The sequence below is a fragment of the Diabrotica undecimpunctata genome, chromosome 9 (genome assembly GCF_040954645.1).
Source record: "Diabrotica undecimpunctata isolate CICGRU chromosome 9, icDiaUnde3, whole genome shotgun sequence".
Lineage (NCBI taxonomy): Eukaryota > Metazoa > Arthropoda > Insecta > Coleoptera > Chrysomelidae > Diabrotica > Diabrotica undecimpunctata.
The window spans coordinates 14183868-14204799 of NC_092811.1; the positions used below are offsets into that span (position 1 = coordinate 14183868).

At 30.6% G+C, this 20932-nt stretch overlaps 1 protein-coding gene across 5 annotated transcripts in view; it reads right to left on the reverse strand.

Moving 5' to 3' along the window:
• Positions 1-20932, reverse strand: part of Nos (Nitric oxide synthase) — a 588325-nt gene that overhangs the window by 229443 nt on the left and 337950 nt on the right. For all 5 annotated transcript variants that reach the window (XM_072542783.1, XM_072542782.1, XM_072542784.1 and 2 more), the window contains one exon: positions 12023-12156. In XM_072542783.1, coding sequence (XP_072398884.1) covers positions 12023-12156 — 134 coding nt within the window. The remainder of the gene's footprint in view (positions 1-12022; positions 12157-20932) is intronic.

Genomic DNA, 20932 nt, shown 5'->3' on the forward strand with positions numbered 1-20932 from the left:
GGTTTATGCATGTACATTTGCAAAAACGAACATTTCTGGGAAGGGCAATTAACACTTTGACAAATTGAACAAAAAAGGGACCTGTGACAAATGGCTCATGCGTGGAGGAAAAAAGGATGTGTCGACAAATCACGGTGTCGGGAAAATAAATATGCCAATGTAAACCTCACGAATTTTTATGTTTAAATTGCATTCGTTAGGCTTGTTGACTTATATATTGTTGTAAATTGTTTATAAAAAACTTAATATATTCCTTAATTAAAACAACATGTATATATATATATATATATATATATATATATATATATATATATATACAAATAATACAAGATAATCAGAGAAAGATTTTGAGACAATTCTTAAATTTATCTATTCAGGATCTTTTATATTAAAATTCATTGCGTTAGTTGCTGACAACGGGTTATTGCCTCCAATTTTAAATAATCTATATCTACAGATATGTACCGTAGAAAATTCCGAGTGCGAAGATTCTTATCGCCTTACTTTGGAATATTCGTGATTTACGGTAAATCCTTTATAATGCAAATTTCATTCTTCTCCTAAATATTTTCCTAACACAAATCGGATATTTTGAAGCATCATTCTGCAAACAGTGTTTTTCTTTTGGATCCAGGGAAATTTAAGTAGTGTTACCTTCGGGCTGTAAAAGATTTTCCGGTCTGTTTCCTAGCAATTATTTCAAATATAAAAAGCGTCGTTCGTTTAAAGCAAAGGAATAAGACTCGTTTGGAATTTAGAGTCCGCAAGAATTCTCTGGTTGCATCGAAATACAAAAAATTCTAAAGGGTGAAATGGTTGAGATACTACAAATAGTTATTTTTCAAAAAGAAATAAAAATAATTAAGAAAGGTACCTACCTACATAAAAAAAACAAAAAACTATGGAGTTGTGGTTGTCTAAAATAATACGAACAAAAATATACCAAATGTCGGGTTTCATAAAGAACAACAAACTGTATATAGATTTTTATGTAGATGTGATTAGGACAAGTTGATAAAAGTGGAGCGACCAGGAGTGGAGTTTTAAGAATATCTACTTAAAATCTTTATTTTCAAGGTAATTATTTAAGTAGGAGGAGCTACTATTTAAGTTATTTTGAGGTTTTAGTAATTATTTTTGGTTAACAGCCACTCTGAGTTGCCGCTTTCCCAGTTCCCCAAACATCCAAAGGTCACAAAATGGGAAAAGTTCATCTTAAGTTGGCTGTTTGTTTGTTATTTGTAATAAAAGGAGAAGAATTTATTTTTAGTTGGGCTGTTTGTCTTCGTACACAAGATCCAGGATTTTTTTTGACATTCCATTTATTTACAATCTGTAATAAGGATTACAATTAGTAAATTGTTTAATTAGTTTACAAGAGACTTGCAGAAGACTGTCCAGTGATAATAACCTATTAAATCATAATTTTAGTAAGAAAATTATTTGTCACTCTAATATAATGTTTATAATAAATGAAAAAAAAATTTTAATTTAAAACTTTAAAATCTTGTTGATAGATCGCTTGGAGTAAGACCTTTTAGCTTTCTGTTTTCCTGGAGCCTCACAAGGTTCTTCGCTAGCCTGTTGGAGTGGTTTTGCAGTTGTTTGTCATATTTTTGGGAGTAACTGGCAATTTGTTCTTTGACAGTTTTCATTTGAAGATCGCGATTGATAAATTCATTGGGCATGTACCACGGTGCATATGTGATAATGCGGAAGGTCTTCGATTGGAATTTCTCCAGTATGTCGATATCGGATCTTGACACAGATTCCCTCAGTTGGATCCCATAGCTCCATATTGGCTTTATTACTAACTTGTATACTAGGATTTTATTGTACAAATTCAGTGATCTGTGATCTTTTTCCTATTAGCCAGTACATTTTACTGAGTTTCAGACCCAACTGTTTTCTTTTCGTGAATATGTCTTCTTCTTTCGTGGGGAGTTCTTTTAGAATTGCAGTGATTAAGTCGAACCCTGGGGACTTCTTCGGATTCAGATCTCTTTGGATTTTGTTGAAAACTTGTTTGGCAGTGAATTTATTCGATAGTGCTTCTAGTTGGTATGCAGATTCTAAATACGATTGTATGTTATCTTCTGTATCAGGTTTGTTGTTTTGAGTATGTGGTTGGAGCACTTCCTGCAGGTATTTCGCAAAGACTGTGGCTTTTTCTTTGTTACTTTTGGCCCATTGTCCGTTACTGGCCCGGATAGGCGGATTAGAAAGTTGTGGTCGATAAATTTTTCATGTTGCCTTTCATAGTGAGTATTCGGAGGCTTTCGTGGCAGATAGATTTTGTAAATATCGTTTTATGTCATTGTTTTTAATGTTGTTTAACAATGTTTTTAATCTTGCTGTAGCTTGAATATATTTTTATTCTGAGGTGCGATTTACTGCGATTTTGTCTATTATTTCGTTAAGTAAGTCTTTTTGTACGATTTGCTTTTGTCTGTGTAGGTGTTGACTGCCAGCCAGCTTCCTGAATTATTCTATTTAATTGATCTACTGCTTCGTCAATATCGCCATCAGATTTTAGTGGGATGTTTAGATCCAGTCTGCCATCAAGAATAGACCGGAATTTAATCCAATTGGTATATTTATTACTAAGATATGACTGAGATTCTGTTTCTAGGATATTTGTGGATACCATGACCAAGACAAGAGAGTGGTCGGATGAAAGATCAAAACAAGATTCTGATGTCTGGGATTCGAGCGGTATTCCTTTGGTCACACAGAAATCGACCAAGTCTGAAATTTTGTTTGTGTATGTGGGCCAGTATGTAGGTTCGCCAGTGGATATGTATTTAAGGTTGTTGGTTTCCATTGTCATATATAATTGCCTATCTTTTGGGGTTATTAACCTGGATCCTCAGTGAGTGTGTATACTGACTCTCAGTAAATATTCTAGTTAACAAATAGTACATTCTATGTTACTTTTGATTAATATAATATGCTGTATAAAAATAAAAAAAAGTTGATGTATATTTAATTTTCATTTTATTATTCCTTATACCTTTAAAATAAAAAAAAATATCCAGAATATTTTTAAATATCATAGTTCTACGCCAGACTCAATGATACTCCTATTTAAATACATGGTAAATGTGTACCACCCACGGACACATGGGAGAGAATTAAAATTGCCTGTGTCCATATATGGTAAAAACAGTTAATAAAAGGTAAAATAATTATTGAAAAATGTAGAACATAAATAGAAATAAAAACTTAATTTCTGGCATTTCTGAAGAGTATCATTAACTTGTATATATTGTTTCTATAAATAGGTATAAAATATAAGTTCATTTAATTGGCAAAACAGGAAACTGATTGTCTTTAAATAAAGTATATTTTATAATTCCAAGCTTTTATAAAAATGTTCGATATAATATTTTTTCGTCCCATTACGATAAAAAAAAACACTTATTACAGAGATCCTCTAATTTAGGTCAAGCTGAGCATAACAATCAAAACTTGTTAACAACAAATGAAATTCCAGGAAGCTTTCCGACAAAATTTTCCATTTGTAATCATTATATTTAGAATCCTAACAGTAATTTTATGTCACGCTTGAATTGTATTTCAGATCCATGTAAATTAGTATATTAAGAAAGAGATTGCCTTTTGCTACTGCAGTGGATATGGATAACCAAATCTTCCGACGCGAAATAGAGATCTACTTACCTGGCAATGTAAATTGTCTCCCTCGGCATAATCCCAAAGGAAACTTGCGTTACTTTATTCAGAACATATACTACCTTGCACTGGCTTTTGCCTTTGGTGCTAGATTAATTTAATTGGGGGTGATGCAAACGAAAGATGCAATTTAGTTTTTTATGTTTAATCAATTTTAACTTGTGTCGAAATATTGTCAGACAGTTTAACCCTGCGTTAGTGTGCCTAGATAAATTATAATGAGAGGTGTTTCGGGGTATGTCATACCTAAAACTAAACTAACGCAGGAAGTTGTATTTTTTAATTTAATCATTTAAAATCGTTAAGCTTGGTTTTGTACGTATTTATGATTTAAATAAATTAAATATGGTACTGTAAAAGTCTTATATTTAAATAAACTTTGATCAAATAAAAGGCAGATATCGAGCACAGCTTATTAATTAAATCTTGCTCAAGTACTTTCGCTTCCTAGAGCATCTTCAGTTAAAGCATCTTCATCCATCAATTAAAGAATATTATAAACATGAAATTGTACATTACACTACACTACACAAGGGCAAACACTTTAAAATTTTTAAAACAATAGGCGAAGCTACATTGTGGTCGGCATCAGGAGAGAGAATCGTTCTCAGCGTATATCGCTTTTAAAGATGTCTGAGTTTTCCATAGGCTGCCCATGCTTTTTCGTAGTTCGCATGTTTGGTTGTCTCTTGTAATCTTTATTTCGTGTCAAAGGTATATGTATTTTTTTACCAGCTCTACTTCGTTGTCTCCAATACTGATATTTCCGTTATACAGTATGGTGGAAATGAAAGGAATAAATTCGTTATTTCGTAAACCGGAGACTTTAAGGAAAAATCCTGAAACCCGTCGATTTTTATTTTTAAATAAGCTATTCGTAAGAATATATTTTTATTTTTGACGTCATCTATGTGAGCGTGATGATGTCATTGCTAAAATTTTTAAATAGAAAGGGGGTATTGTAATACATCATTTGAAAGGTCTTTTAAATACCTATTCAGCCATATCAATATGTCTAAGTATTTGATGTTTGTAATTGTTTAAAAAAATTATTAAATATTTATTATTTAAAATTGATAGTTGGACATTCAAACTTAATTATCCTTCTGTCAAGTGATTAATAGTATTATTGTAGTAAACGTATTCAAAAAGTCTTCGTATCTTTGAACATGAAGCTAACTGAAACGCAAAGAATTGAAATTCTCATAATGATTGGTTATGGAGATAAAACACGTACACAGAAAGAAGTATGTGCGTTATTTAATAATAAATACCCCCATCGAGAACCAATTTCACAATCCACTGTAAGCAAAATTGAGAAAAAATTTAGAGAAACGGGTCATGTTAAAGACCTTCCTAAAGGTAGTAGAAAACCAATATCTGAAAACCAACAAGTAGACGTTCTGTTAGCTTTTCAAGATAATCCTCATAACAGTTCACGGCAAGTAGCATTAGATAATGACATGGACCATTCAACAGTTCTTAAACAGCTAAAGAAGGAAAAGTGGCATCCCTACAAAGTAAGTTTAGTACAAGAACTTATGGAAGATGATTTTGATAGACGAATTGAATTTTGTGACATTATAATGGAACGAAATAACAGAGATCCGATGTTTTTAAAAAAGATTATTTTCTCTGATAAAGCTACATTTCTACTAAACGGTCATGTCAATCGTCAAACTTATCGGTACTGGGCTACGGAAAATCCACACTGGATGCAAGAGTACCGTACTCAATACCCAGAGAAAATTAATTTTGGGTGGGAATAATAGATAATAGGTGTATTGGACCATACTTTTTCGAAGAAAACTTAACAGGTCCTCGATATTTAGAATTTCTTCAAAATTTCTTGCTTCCAGAATTGAACCGGTTGTTTCCAAACAGAAATGATTTATGGCTACAGCAAGATGGTGCGCCTTCACACTATGCTGTCTTGGTACGCAACTACTTAAACAACGTCTTTCCAAATCAGAGGATAGGTCGAAGAGGAACAATAGAATGGCCGCCTAGGTCACCTGATTTGACTCCTCTTGATTTCTTTTTATGGGGATATTTAAAAAGTAAGGTGTATCAAAATAGACCACAAAATATTAATGAACTGAAAGAAAGAATACGTAATGAGGTTGTTCAAATAACTCCGGAAGTTTTAGAGAATGTTAGAGAAGAGTTCGCGGCACGCCTTTCTCATTGTATTTTAGATGAAGGTAAACAATTTGAGCACTTAATTTAGGTATCGTTGTATTTATTGAATAATACTTAATAAATATTTATTGTAATAAAAAAAATTTAAATATTTTTTTAAACAATTACAAACTTTAATTAGTTAGACATATTAATATAGCTGAATAGGTATTTAAAATACCTTTCAAATGATGTATTACAATACCCCCTTTCTATTCAAAAATTTTAGCAATGACGTCATCACGCTCACATAGATGACGTCAAAAATAAAAATGTATTCTTACGAATAGCTTATTTAAAAATAAAAATCGACGGAATTCAGGATTTTTCTTTAAAGTCTCCGGTTTACGAAATAACGAATTTATTTCTTTCATTTCCACCATACTGTATACTAGGTTTGTTATAAATTTTGTTTTGGAGATATTTATTTTAAGACCCACACTTTCAAATTTGTTAATCTTTTACCGTCTATGTGCAGGCCTTTTTCTTCCCAGTTTTTTACAAGCATATTTTTGTACTGCGGTGAACAGTTTAGGCGATAAGGTATCACCCTGTCTGACTCTCATGCTTGTAGTACTTCCAGGATTTTGTCAAATTCTACCGTGTCAAACGCAAATGGAAATCTACAAGAGCCAGAATGAGTAGTCGATTGTATTCGATAGTCTTTTCTATTACCGTTTTAATGCTCTGTAGGTTATCATTTGTTCCAAATTCTGTACGAAATCCCCTTGCTTTATTGACTGAAAGAAATCAAGTTTTTTCTCAAGACGATTTGGTACTATTCTTGAAAGGAGTTTGTACAGGTGAATAAGAATACTTATAGGAAATAGTTTTCTTACCGTTAACTAAATATAATTTTTCATATTAATGTTCAGTAATGTTTTGCTTGTTCTAATATAATCAAAATAATATTATTTTATATTTACCGTTTGGCTGATTTTCATGCAAGTGTCGATTTGAGTTTTTGTGCGATTATAAGTTTAACAAACTTTTATACAAACAATTAAAAGTTTACCTTTGATCTGTAAATTTTATTACCAAATTATTTTGAAAGTATTTTTGAAAATAAAACCAGAACTTGTGTATGTACTAAACTAAATCCCAATCAAATCGAATTTTCTAATAGTTTTTGAAATGTACAACGCACCAAATAAACAGCTTGTATTCCATTGCCAATAAAACTTTAACTTTTTGGAATTATTTTATCCCGACGAGTAATCATTTCGAACACAATCAACCTCTGTAAATATATTGATTAATAATTTGCCATTTACACCTGTTGAATAGTGAACAAATTAATTAGTAGAATTTCATGTTGAGTGCCCTTGCGATGACAGATTATATTGAAGCATCTATTAATACTGCTTTTATCCACAAATCAAAATACATCGAGTAAAATAGTGGTATATTTAAATTGTTATTAATTGCAATGCTTTGATTTGGCTTTATAGAGTATAAGTCTTTTTAGTGTATACTTTTTTGTAGTCATTTTAAGTACACTTTTTACTTAATTTAATGTTAAACAATATTTATTTTTATCCCCTCTATAACACATCTTTAAATCGCACAGTAACCATTTTATACCTGGATATTTTGATAAGTAAATTTATTTAATAGATACACACAACGCAAAAGTCTGAAGATATTTTAATAATTTGACAATACCAATGACAGAAATTTCATTACCATATAAATTTGCTTGTACTATAATTGTTTATAGAGACACTCACTTCTTATCAAAAAAAAATTGTAAAACTGATAGCAATACGTGTTTTAGAATGTTTTTTTATGAAGGACAAAACAATCGACATTTTTAAGTTTTGTTATTTTTAATTTTCGTCACTTTATACCATTCTTGCTTAATAGGTGAGTAGAAGATATTGTCTTTTTACCATACAACGACAACATTTAACGTTGGACGAGATGGATAGAGCCGTGGGCCTCCTTTAAGCTGGTATGCGACAAACTCAAGTTGCTGACCAGCTGGGTGTCTCCCAAAGCGTCGTAAGTCGTTTGTGGCGTCGATTTAGAGGTACTGGGAGTCCAGCCGAGCAACAACCATGACGTGGTCGCTCTACAACCGTAGCTCAACACCGATATTTAATTTTAAATGCCAGAAGGCAGCCAACAATCACAGCACCTGAGCTGGTTAATGAATTACAGCTTGCAATTAGTAGCAGTACTGTAAGGAATCGTCTCCATGAAGCCAATCTTCGTAGTCGGCGACCACTGAGATGTCCACCTCTATCTAGAGACAATCGCGCTGTAAGAATAACCTGGTGTCAAAAGTTTCAGAATTGGACTGACAATGACTGGGCCACAGTTTTGTTCAGTGACGAGTCTAGATATGGATTTTATCCAGATTCTCGTCGGACAAGAGTTTGGAAACGACCCGGAAATGGAGAACGATTACGACATCTTCAAGAAGAGTATGCATACAGACGTGGTACATTAATGGTGTGGGGCGGAATCATGATTGACGGAAGAACTGACCTCATTTTCCTACGTGGCTTTTGTTGCCCACGTGCTGCTGTTGTAGAAAATTGTTTACTTTATGCATGATAACGCTCGACCACATGTTGCGCATATTGTAATAAACTGGTTGGATAAAGAGGGTATTGATGTAATGCTGTGGCCAGCACAATCACCGGATTTAAATCCCATTTAGCATGTATGGGACATGCTCCAACGAAAAATTACTCCACATATGGGCAATATCTACAATGAGTTTCAATTAAAAGAGCTTTTGAGAGTACAATGGACACAACTACCTCAAGCAGACATTAACAATATCTACAATGAGTTTCAATTAAAAAGCTTCTGAGAGAAGAATGGACACAACTACCTCAAGCAGACATTAACAATGTGATTCAGAGCATGAACAGTAGATGTAGAGCTGTGATAAACCAACATGGTAGCCATACTTTATTTTAAGTTTATATTTCGTATTTTTGACATTTTATGCTGGTATGTGAAACTTGGGTGATTTGCAATATATTTTTTTGCTCCAATTTTCTGTTTTTTTTTGCAATTTATGCTTTTTGACATATTAAACAACAATTTAAACTACAAATTTTGTATTACGTTTTTTAAATGGATTACAGATAAACAAAATATGTCTATTTATAAAAATATCCCTAGACTTTTGCGTTGTGTGTAATTAATTTTCAGGTTTGGTTACTCAAAAGAGTCCATCCCGATATTTGGCAGTATTAATTAGATTTTGTAAAAATGATAAAACAGGTCGATTCTATCGGTTCATTCTTCTTTATATTCTGTTGTGGGTATTTCATTTAAAAGCTCTTTGAAGTAGACTTTTCATCTGTTCAGTGTTTTCATATCACTTACTAAATTCCTTACATTTTTGCTTTTATACCAGAGAAAATACATATTTTCTCTGGTAAGACTTTTTCTGATTTTTTGACATTTAAAGTGATGTACAATTCATATCAAATGAATATTTTGTCAAAATGTTGGTGTAGTGTAAAAATTGTATTATTTTTAATTGTTAATGCTAAAGTAAATGTTCAGAATGTCCACCTTTAATGTCTATACAAGTTTGTAACCGAGTCATGAATGACCACCAGCCCTAATAAGCTTGTGGTTTTGTTTATATCGACAGTAACTAATATGCTGTATTTCTTGTATATATATATATATATATATATATATATATATATATATATATATATATATATATATATATATATATATATATATATAATTTTTAAGACGACACCTAGAACAAATACTTTTATCAAAAAACGCGTACACGAAAATACACATAAACGTCAATTACAATTTCAAAATACTCCAGTAATAAAAGGTCGCTAAAAAATACAAACACGCCTCGGGGTAATCGCAGTAAGTATAAGGAGTTCATAAACTTTAAACGTCTTAGTCATCACCATGTCAACGTGCAATATTGCCTTCCCGGATTAGGAAAAAAGCTTGCCCGGAGCATTAGCACACAACTTCCACTGTCTTACAGGATAAACGCTCTCATGTAATATCCTTTGATGTCGGTTTTTATTGCATGCTAATAGTGGTATAGCAGTTTGCTACAAATCACGGGAGTTTCACGTGGTTTTTAAAAGCAAAAAGTAAATAAGGGCGTAATGACCGAACTTATTAGGCTTAAAACTAACATTAATTAATTTATTTTGTATTACAGCGTTGGAATTGTTTTGTATATCTTATCTACTTTATAAATCACTTTATTAATTTGAACTTAAAACGCCCATCTTTACAAAAAATATTTTTTAAAACGGTAAATGCTTTTCAATTCATAAATATTAATTTAAATACACTCAGGTGCAAAAAAATCGATCCATGGGTATTATTTGCTGAAAAAAGAAAACGTTTGAAGATATTAGTTTTAAATCAGGTATATATGTAAAAGTATATGTTAGATTAAAATAATTTTTACAGATTATCCAAAAAAATCATTTATTTTTAAAGACATACGCCAAAACTCAAAAATACAAGAATATTTAAAACATTCTGAAATTAAGAAAAACATTGATAATAAATCAATATCTAGTGTTTTCCCCTCGGGCCCTTATAACAGCCTGTACACGTCTAGGCATTGAGGTAATTAACCTCTGGATATCAAATTGATCCAATTGGTCCCATATTTCTTGAAGAACCGCTGTAAGTTCAGCCAAGTTGTTTGGACGGGGTACTCGTGCTCGAAGACGTCTTCACATCACATCCCATAGATGTTCTATGGGATTGAGATCGGGACTGCAAGCTGGCCAGTTCATACGGACAATTCCCACCTCCTCTATATATTGGTTGACGATTCTAGCACGGTGAGGACGCGCGTTGTCGTCCATAAAAATAAAATTAGGTCCAATGAAAGGAGCAAAAGGTACCACATGCTGATCTAAAATACTTGTTATGTATCTTGCAGCAGTCATAGAACCTTTATCTATAATAACTAAATCAGTATGGGCTTCTGAACTGATACCAGCCCAAACCATAATGGAGCCCGCCCGATAACTTATTCTTTCTGCAATATTACATTGAAAATATCGCTCTCCGTGTCTTCTTTAAACCCTTTCTCGGCCATCTGGTGACCTTAGACAAAATCTGGACTCATAGGAGAACAATACATTGCTCCAATCTGCATCACTCCAGATTTTATGTTCTCTTGCAAAAGCAAGGCGAGCTCTACGATGTTCTATGGATAGTATTGGAGATAGGGCTAGCCTTCTGGATAATAAATTATCTTCTACAAGTCGTCGACGAACTGTCCATCTGCTTACATCCACATTTCTCACTTCGCTCAGACGATTTGCCAGTTCAACTGAAGTTAGATGCCGATTTCTCAAACACGATGAGACCAGAAATCGATCATCTCTTTCGGATGTTACCCTTCTACGACCTGATCCTGGTCTTCTTGTGAAGTTACCGGTGTCGCTAAAACGCCGAACTGCTCTTTGAACCGAAGATCGACTAACACCCAACACTTCAGCTGCATAATATTGGCTACGACCATCTTATACTAAAGTCACCGCCCTTGCAGCATCTGTCGGAGTTAGAGACATTTAGGAAGTATAATTAAATAAAAATACACGTTTTTAAAATAAAATCACTACACTAGTATGGTCGTTGAATTAAAAACAACATTCAATAAATATCTACTTGCTTCAGACCTTTTTTGACAAAAACCTGAAATACCAATTTGTTTTAAGAAATATAAAAAGCAATATTAAAAATATTATTTTATTTCTCGTATACGAGGGTACACCTAAATTTACATACGTAATTTAATGTCTCTAAAATTATACAACTTCACATAAATAAGAAATAAGGAATGGATTGTTTTTTTTGCACCTGAGTGTACTATATGGGATTGAGCCACAATTTATTGTAATGACAATTACATTTTACCTAAAAAATTGACGATTCGATTCCCACTCTAGAAATCGATTTCGATTTCCACTATGAAACGATTTCCGCGATGGAAATCGAAGCGTCATTTTTTTTAGGTAAAATGTAATTGTCATTACAATTAATTAATGGCTTATTTCCATATAAACATGGTATTTAACATAGACATGCCAAAAGACAACAGTTTCAGAAGGTTATTAAATAATAATTTGTTTTGGTAAATCTACAGAGAACTTTAATAGCAACTTACCTTCTTATCGACGTAAAGTATTGGTTCAAAAAATCCTTTGCGTGCTCCAAAACATCATCGGAAGCCCTAACTGCAGTTCGTTGGGGCAAGGCCATTACGCTGCCCAAACATGAACGTTCGGTGCATGGCGTTTTCTGCAAATAAAATTCATTCGTTTAATTTACACTCTTAGCAAATAGAGTAAATGTAAAATAAACACAACCTCATCAGTGACGAAAAAATAATTTCAATATTTATATCTATGTATAGCAAATATGCGAAACTGGTCGTCCTACGTAGAATAAATTGATTGTAAGTTATTATTTATTTCTGTTTACCTAAATTGAAATGTACTCACATATGAGGGGTGTAAAATCGAAGTCGGCAATATCTCATTTCCATAATTTTGGAAAACCGCGAAAAACTGTAGAAACTAACAAAATTAAATTAAAACCATAGAACTGATGAAGAATGATTTAAATTTGGTTTGTGATCGGATGTCCAGAAAGAGGAGCTTAAGAAATTATTAATATTCGTTTTTTTAATATTTTAGTTTAGAGATTGCCGTTTTTGTGTGCAATTTTCGAAGTATGGACAAGCCTACCCAATAAATGGAGGAAATGCAATCAATGTACTCAACGCCCTATTGATTTTTATAACACATCATGGACTCCCAACAATGATAGTAGCCGATAATGCTACGGAATTTAAAAATGGAGTAATACAAGAATTTGTAGACTCTCATAAAATCTCAATCCACGACGACACCAGCGAATCCGCAATCCAACGGGATGATTGAGAGATTTCATTCTACATTAATCGAACATCTTCGAATCTTAAGGAACACCAAAGCAAAGCTCTCGATAAAAGAACAAATGCTATATGCTATAATTGGGTACAATAATTTCATACATTCAGCAACGAAGTTAAAACCAATTGACATATTAAACGGACATATCGACGCAAAAGATCCCTTTGACGTTGACATACAAAAAGTAATACTGAACAATTATATCCAAAATCATAGAGAGATAACAAAGGAAATATACAAGGAAGTAAACCAGCATATACAAGAGAATAAACATAAAGTCATCGAAAATAGAAATAAATCGAGACAAGACCCTATTACGTATAAACCAAGCACAAAAATCTATACAAGAAAATCAGTTATCAGAAATAAATTATTTCCGCGATATTCCGCAAAACATATAAAAAGGAATAACGAAGTGACTGTAAACACATCAAAAGCCACAGTTCACAAGAAAAACATAAAACATCAACCTAAATAAAAACTAATTCTGAACCTTCCGCACAGAATCACCCTGACGATGGGAGAGGAAGTGAAGATCAAGGACCTGAAAGACCACCCACCCGGAATAATTCCCCTCAACCTGGGACAAGCAAAGACTTGTACTAGTACACACGATTTTATACACTTTTTCAAACTACTACCAATAAAGGAAAAATTCGACAGAATTGACACCCAGTACGATGCAGTGACCACAGCAATTCAAAATGGACTTAGCCATCCGTATTTTAGCAGTTTACAAAATTTCTACCAAGCTCTTAGATACCAATTAAAATCAGTCTGATTTTTAATTATTGTATTGTTACTAAAATCTTTGTTAGTCGAAAATAAAAGTTTTAATTGTAAGTTCAGTTTTTAAAAAGGTGTTTTTCCCAAGAACATTTATAATTTGTGTTTGGTACGAACTCAGCTATGGAGATTAACGCTTTTGATCCCAACATGAACTTTTCACTGCGATTTGCATGAAGTTAAGACCGCGTTTGGTTCTTACAAATAGTGTTATCCAACAGATAATAAAAAAACGCAACAGATGGCGTCCCCAACTGAAAACAAGAAAAAGTGGAGATTGCCGCCTTTGATTTTACACTTCTCATATCCAATCCATTCAACAAATCTCAATATTGTATAAAATTGGTACCACTATGACTGCGATATTTTTTGCAATAAAAAAACGGCGGATCTTAAAATTTTGCAGAATTTATATTATAGTTCGTTCAATCCTAATATAAGCTCGAGGTCACGCTTTTAGACACTTGGTCGGTGGGTGTATCATATTAAATTAAATTAAATTAATTTCTATAAGCTGTGTTGTGGTGGAGGTAATAAAACCGCGTGAGTCTAGAAAACCGGCACAAATATCTTATATCTGAATATCTTGTTACTTATATCTTAAAGTCATCGAAGATTCTTCAAAATTTGTTGGAAAATTTAAGCTGCATCTTCTGAAAGTTTTTCCATTCCAAAAAAGTAGGTAACAATATTTGCAGGATATTACACCATTTTTAATCGCTTATTTTGCATAATATAACATTTTCTGCTTATTCTTTTGGTGAATATTCGTTTTGAATATTGGCGATCATTCTGGCCATAATTATGTTATTAACTGATGATTTAAATAGATTAGTTGTTGTTGTTGTGAAGAACCATTTCCTCAGGTTTTTTAACTATGATTTTTTTCTTCTCCCCATTCCTCACTTTCCAAATACTCTGCCTTGAAGAATTTTCTTAATAAAAAAATATAGGAAACATCTTGTAAATCAATAAAAGCTTTAAACCCATTTTAGTAGATAATCGGCCACGAAACAATAAAGTCTGATTTATTAGACTTTAAAAATTACTTAAAATTTGTTCAACGATATTTTAATATCTGAATGGATTATTGGATGAATTCACCAATTTTATAAAATTGAATAATATTCGTTTTAGCGATTCTCCCGCTTTTGTAATACACTCCAACGGTTTATCTATAACATAATCTTAAAATAATACGATACGAAATACTGTATTTCATTAAGTTAGTATCTTTTTGTAGATATGATAATTGTGAGTTTATATAGTGAGGAACTTCAGCAAATTATATAAGTCTATAATTATCTACGATATAGTATACGAATATATGATGCAATTGTAATGATAAAAAAACATAAAAGGTGAAACCAAATCTAACAGTAATAAAATCCTTACTGAAAACAGTTGAGGAATTCCATCTAGAACTTTATAAAAGCCAATAAAACATACAAAGCACACCTGAAAAGATAGAAAAAAGAAGAGGAGTGGTTAAGCAGGGTTCGGAAGACATACCAGAGATTATCAAGGATGAACTAAATCTACAATTAGCGAAATATTGATTATCTGTTTGTTAGTATTTTTCTGAAGCTATTTTCTTGTGTACTTGTGTACTCTTGTTTCTTACAATTTAAATGGGAATAAGCCACAATTAAAGGTTAAAGTACCTTTATTGACGTTTCAATGTCCACTTCGGTAATCGTTGCACGATTTGCTTATAGTGAAAATGGACTTCCGTTTCCGCCCTTTCAATTCTAACGAATAGATGAAAATCTACATGTTGGTACAAAAAACAAAAACAAAGACTATTTATAATTCAGTAAATTATGCAATTATTAAGTTTAAAAAAATGACAATTTAGACTAAAAAATTACCAGAAGATCCATCCTAAAAGTGAAAGAATGTTTCAAGCGTTCAAGAAAAAATATAAAAACTATTTTTTATAGAAAATACGTATTGTGTAAAAGGATAGACAAGTGTAATTTTTTAATAATAATTAATTGTCCTTATTCTCCTCACATCAATTTTATTTAGCATTTCTCATCTTTCTTCTTCCACATTTATATAACCTCTTATGGTTGATGTGGTAAACCTAAACAAAAAAATAACTTGTATATTTTTTTTTGTTTTTTATACTTTGCTAATAACTTTTGTAGTAGGTATTAACAGAACTTGTACTATTAAAAAAATGAAAAACAAACGTGACTGTTTTAAACTATTGGATTTATAGGGGTCATCCAACCAACGAAGAATACAATATTAAAATTTCCAGTTCGATATATACAAATACTTTTCATTAAAAATCTATCCTCTTGCTACTTGTTAGCATTATCCTTTTGAGGGCAATATCAATTTTCAATGGGGCTTTCTGCGTTTCCATATCCGTTTGTGTATTGAGTTTACTCAGTTTTCCATTTTGAGTGTTTGTCATTACGTTTTGTTTTTTTGCTCGTTGCGTAACTTTGTGATATCAAGCAGATTAGCAAAAAACCGAATCTACCGTAAATCAAACTTTTGTCGTTTGTCATTGTAACATATATACAGATTTATTGGCTATGGGAAATGTGCAGTCAAAATTAATCAAGATTTTGAAAGTTTTGAAGCTTGTTAATTACAACGCCTATGGCACAATAAAAATAGAAATTGAAATATACACATTGTGAGGCGTTTTTTTTAACAAAACATGATATTGTCTTTCGATTTGACACATGCTTTTTTAATTAAAATACAGACTATACCGATTATTCAGGATTATTATTGGGTGCAATGTCCATTTGGCATTATTTATTGATTTTTTTTTAAATATAGTTTTAAAATAACACTGGACAGCTTGACCATCTTATATAATTGCTAGGCAAACCTAGCAGATGGGTTTAGGCTTATAACCGCGTTTTTAATGAATTAACTTTAAGTTTAAAGTGGGAAAGTCCCGAAGGTTGGCTGTATATTAGCTGTATAGTAGTTAAAAAACTTAACAATTAAGTAAAAACTTTTGGTGTGATTGGTATATATTTATTAAAACATTAAATAAAAAATCCAACTGGATTATCTGACGGAAGCTGATCCAGTATAATATTGTAAGTTATATTTTTCTACTTATATTCCAAGAGTCACTGTTCAGGCCGGAACGAGAGATTCAGTTTATTGAGAGGAGAAGAGGCTAGAATCATTTGAACGATAGGTGCATTTGAAGGAGATCATTAAAGACGACAGGCTCGCAATAATTTGTTGTAAGATTGCTGATTACCTAGGGGACTGCTAAGAATAGATAGTGTAGGCTACAAGGAACAAGGATTTGGACAACTCATCATCAGAGAGATAGTTTTACCATTCGTCAGTTTTTCTTTATTAACAACACATTTTTTAACAATTGCTTTAGAAAAGGTAGCAATATTTTGATCAGGAGATTTAGAACAACAATTTTGATTTGAAATTTTAATTTTTATTGTATATACCATTCATTTTTGAAGGTTCACGTACGTAGAACAAAATTTTGATAATCATTTTATGAGATATTTTTATTGAAGATATTTGAGTGTGAATTTTATTTCAATATATAATGTTGTATCATATATTTTTTTATTATTCCGGTATTCTTTGGACCTTACCTATCATATGTAAAGCATAGATATTGAAGCAAGAGGATAACCCTGAGATAAGAAAATTAAATAGTGTGATAGAATCATAATTGCATCATTTAAATAAGTTTAATTAATTAATTAATTAGCTAATTAATTGCTTGGCGCACCTCAGACTTTTAATATCACATTAATATATATATATATATATATATATATATATATATATATATATATATATATATATATATATATATATAAAGTTTTATTATGAGGTTGCAGTCAATAATAGGACAGGAAAGTGATACTCTTTGTTCTTTATCAAGCTTTCGCAAAATTTATTTGCTTCTTCAGGATATGCTAAAATATGGTATCAGTAAATACAATGAAATTATAATTAATAGCATTGTAGAAAACTAGTATAAAAACTTACAACATGAGGTTAATCCATTAAAAATTTTCAAATTTACAAAACATTAAAACTTAACTTATTAAAATTATATAGTTATGAAGTACAATATTTTAATTTTATATAATTTTGTACAAATTCATTATGACATTGATTATGTTGATGTTTGATTTATGTCAGAAAGACACTCTTTTCTGTTTATTATATTTTTTGTTGTTGATAACTAGCTTTTGATTGTTATTATGGTTACGTACAAAGTGGCATCAAATATAAAAATTTAAATTTTTTGAAATTATAGTATTTATAGTCAGAAAATCTAATATTAGAAAATTATAGTATTAATTTTCGTAAGATAGAATGTAATTATAGATATTGCTTAGTTTATCAATATCAGTTTTTTTATTAACGCATTGATATTTATTTATGCATACCATTTCTAAGAATTCTCTTTTATTTAATTGGTTTTCACGTCTTAATATATTAGTTTCATTGAAATTAAATGAATGATTTTTATTAATTATTGCATGATCTATTAATGCACACGTATTTTTATTATTTCTAAGGTCACTTTTATGTGATGTTAGTCGGCCTATTAGATTTCTAGATGTGTGTCCAATGTATGACTTATCATAATTTTTGCATGGTATTATATAAACTACATTTGAACTTTTCATAATGCTAATAGGTGATTTAGTTTTTGTATACAATGATGCTAATGTTTTAACATTTTTAGTTGCAATTTTAATTTCAGAATAGTTAGCAAAGACTTTAGTTAGTTTAGGTGTTAATGTTGGTATGTAAGGTAGTGATGTGAAAGTAAATTGAGATTGCACGATTTGTTGATTTGTTGATTCTAATAATATTCTAATAATATCACCTATTAGCATTATGAAAAGTTCAAATGTAGTTTATATAATACCATGCGAAAATTGTGATAAGTCATACATCGGACACACATCTAGAAATCTAATAGGCAGACTAACATCACATAAAATTGACCTTAGAAATAATAAAAATACGTGTGCATTAATAGATCATGCAATTAATAAAAATCATTCATTTAATTTCAATGAAACTAATATATTAAGACGTGAAAACCAATTAAATAAAAGAGAATTCTTAGAAATGGTATGCGTAAATAAATATCAATTCGTTAATAAAAAAACTGATATTGATAAACTAAGCAATATCTATAATTACATTCTATTTTACGAATATTATAATTTACTATAATTTTCTTATATTAGATTTTCTGACTATAAATACTATAATTTCAAAAAATTTAAATATTCATATTTGGCGCCACTTTGTACGTAACCATAATAACAATCAAAAGCTAGTTATCAACAACAAAAAATATAATAAACAGAAAAAAGTGTCTTTCTGACATAAATCAAACATCAACATAATCAATGTCATAATGAATTTGTACAAAATTAAATAAAATTAAAAATATTGTACTTCATAACTATATAATTTTAATAAGTTGTTTTAATGTTTTGTAAATTTAAAAATTTAATGGATTAACCTCATGTTGTAAGTCTTTATACTAGTTTTCTACAATGCTATTAATTATAATTTCATTGTATTTACTGATACCATATTTTAGCATATCCTGAAGAAGCAAATAAATTTTGCGAAAGCTTGATAAAGAACAAAGAGTTTCACTTTCCTGCCCTATTAATGACTGCAACCTCATAATAAAACTTTATTTTACATAACGTGTCAGTCAATAATACCTTACTACTTTATATATATATATATATATATATATATATATATATATATATATATATATATATATATATATATATATATATATATATATATATATATATATATATATATATATATATATATATATATATATATATATATATATAAACTTAGACTGTGCAGTTTCTTTTGTCAAATTTGTCACAGTAGGGCATAACGATATCCATATCCATATTTGGTAATATTTTTTTATATCTAATGAATTATTTGCAAGGTATTTGATCTATATATTTAAATATTTTCTTTTATTTACATTGTCCTGCTGTTGCATATTTTAATACTGTAACAAGGTAAAGGTATTTGAGAACCCAGAGAAAACTCTAAGATAACATTTAAACAAGTGAACTAAAAGTTGTCGTTTGTAAATAAAAATTTTAATAATTAACTCAAAGTAAAATATGTATCATAATAATACATATAATTTTACGTTTTTGAAATTAAATTTTAATGAAACTCTATCTTGACTGTTAAAGAAACTTAATTTTTATTATATATTTTAACAGCTTTTCTTAACAAATATGATCAATGAAATAATTCAAGCTTTAACAAAGTTATAACATAGTTAGTGAGTAAGTTTTAGAAATGATGAATTAGGACAGGTTCAGAAGTTATAAGATTGAGATATATATATTTTTAGATGTTATAATTAGTATTTACGTAAAAACTTGATAATTGCGTATTTTGGGAAAATTTAGTATAAATACAAAAATCGTCATATTAAGAAATATTAAAGGATTCGTGTGAACGATACGTTGTATTATCTTATGGTGTAATCCTCATCGTTAATGTTTTACTGTAACGATGATATTCAAAAAAATATGAAAGTAGTGAAGTTGCTGAAATATACAATATAAAAACATCCCTTTTGTCTCCAAAAAATAAGAAATAGTAAAAATGCAGCTAATACTATAAATAAACTTATCCAATTATAAAGTTTCAATTTAATAGTAATTTTTAACCTGTATGTTTTTATTGGCAATTCTGCTGTCAGATGATTGTCTATTTTGATCGACGCCATTTGATTCCAATATAGTTTTTTAATAAGTGCTACAGTGTTATGGTCTATACCATGTTGTGTTAGGGTTTCTATTAGTTCTATGTGTTTTACTTGATTAAACGCTTTTTTGTAGTCGATAAAACAGAGAAACATGTCTTTTCGTTGATCTCGGCATTTTTGTAGTAATATCTGGAGGACTTGAGATATGCAGATGATACTACTATCCTCGCTAGTTCTGAAGCTGAATTGATTTACCTGCTACAACGGATAGAACACGTAAGCTTAACGATGGGCCTTAAAATAAACAGAGATAAAACGAGAATCATGATAACTGACAGAGCTAACAACAATCAAAATCATCTGGTCATGATAAACAATATCGCTGTTGTAGATAAATTTGTGTATCTGGGCTCATTAATAACCAACAAAGGAGGCTGAACTGAAGAAATAAAGCGGCGGTCAGCAATCGCAAAAAGCGCTATGGCAAAATTAACAAAAATTTGGAAAAGCCATGAAATAACTACCGATACAAAAATGAGACTAGTAAGAAGTCTAGTTTTTCCAGTTTTTACTTATG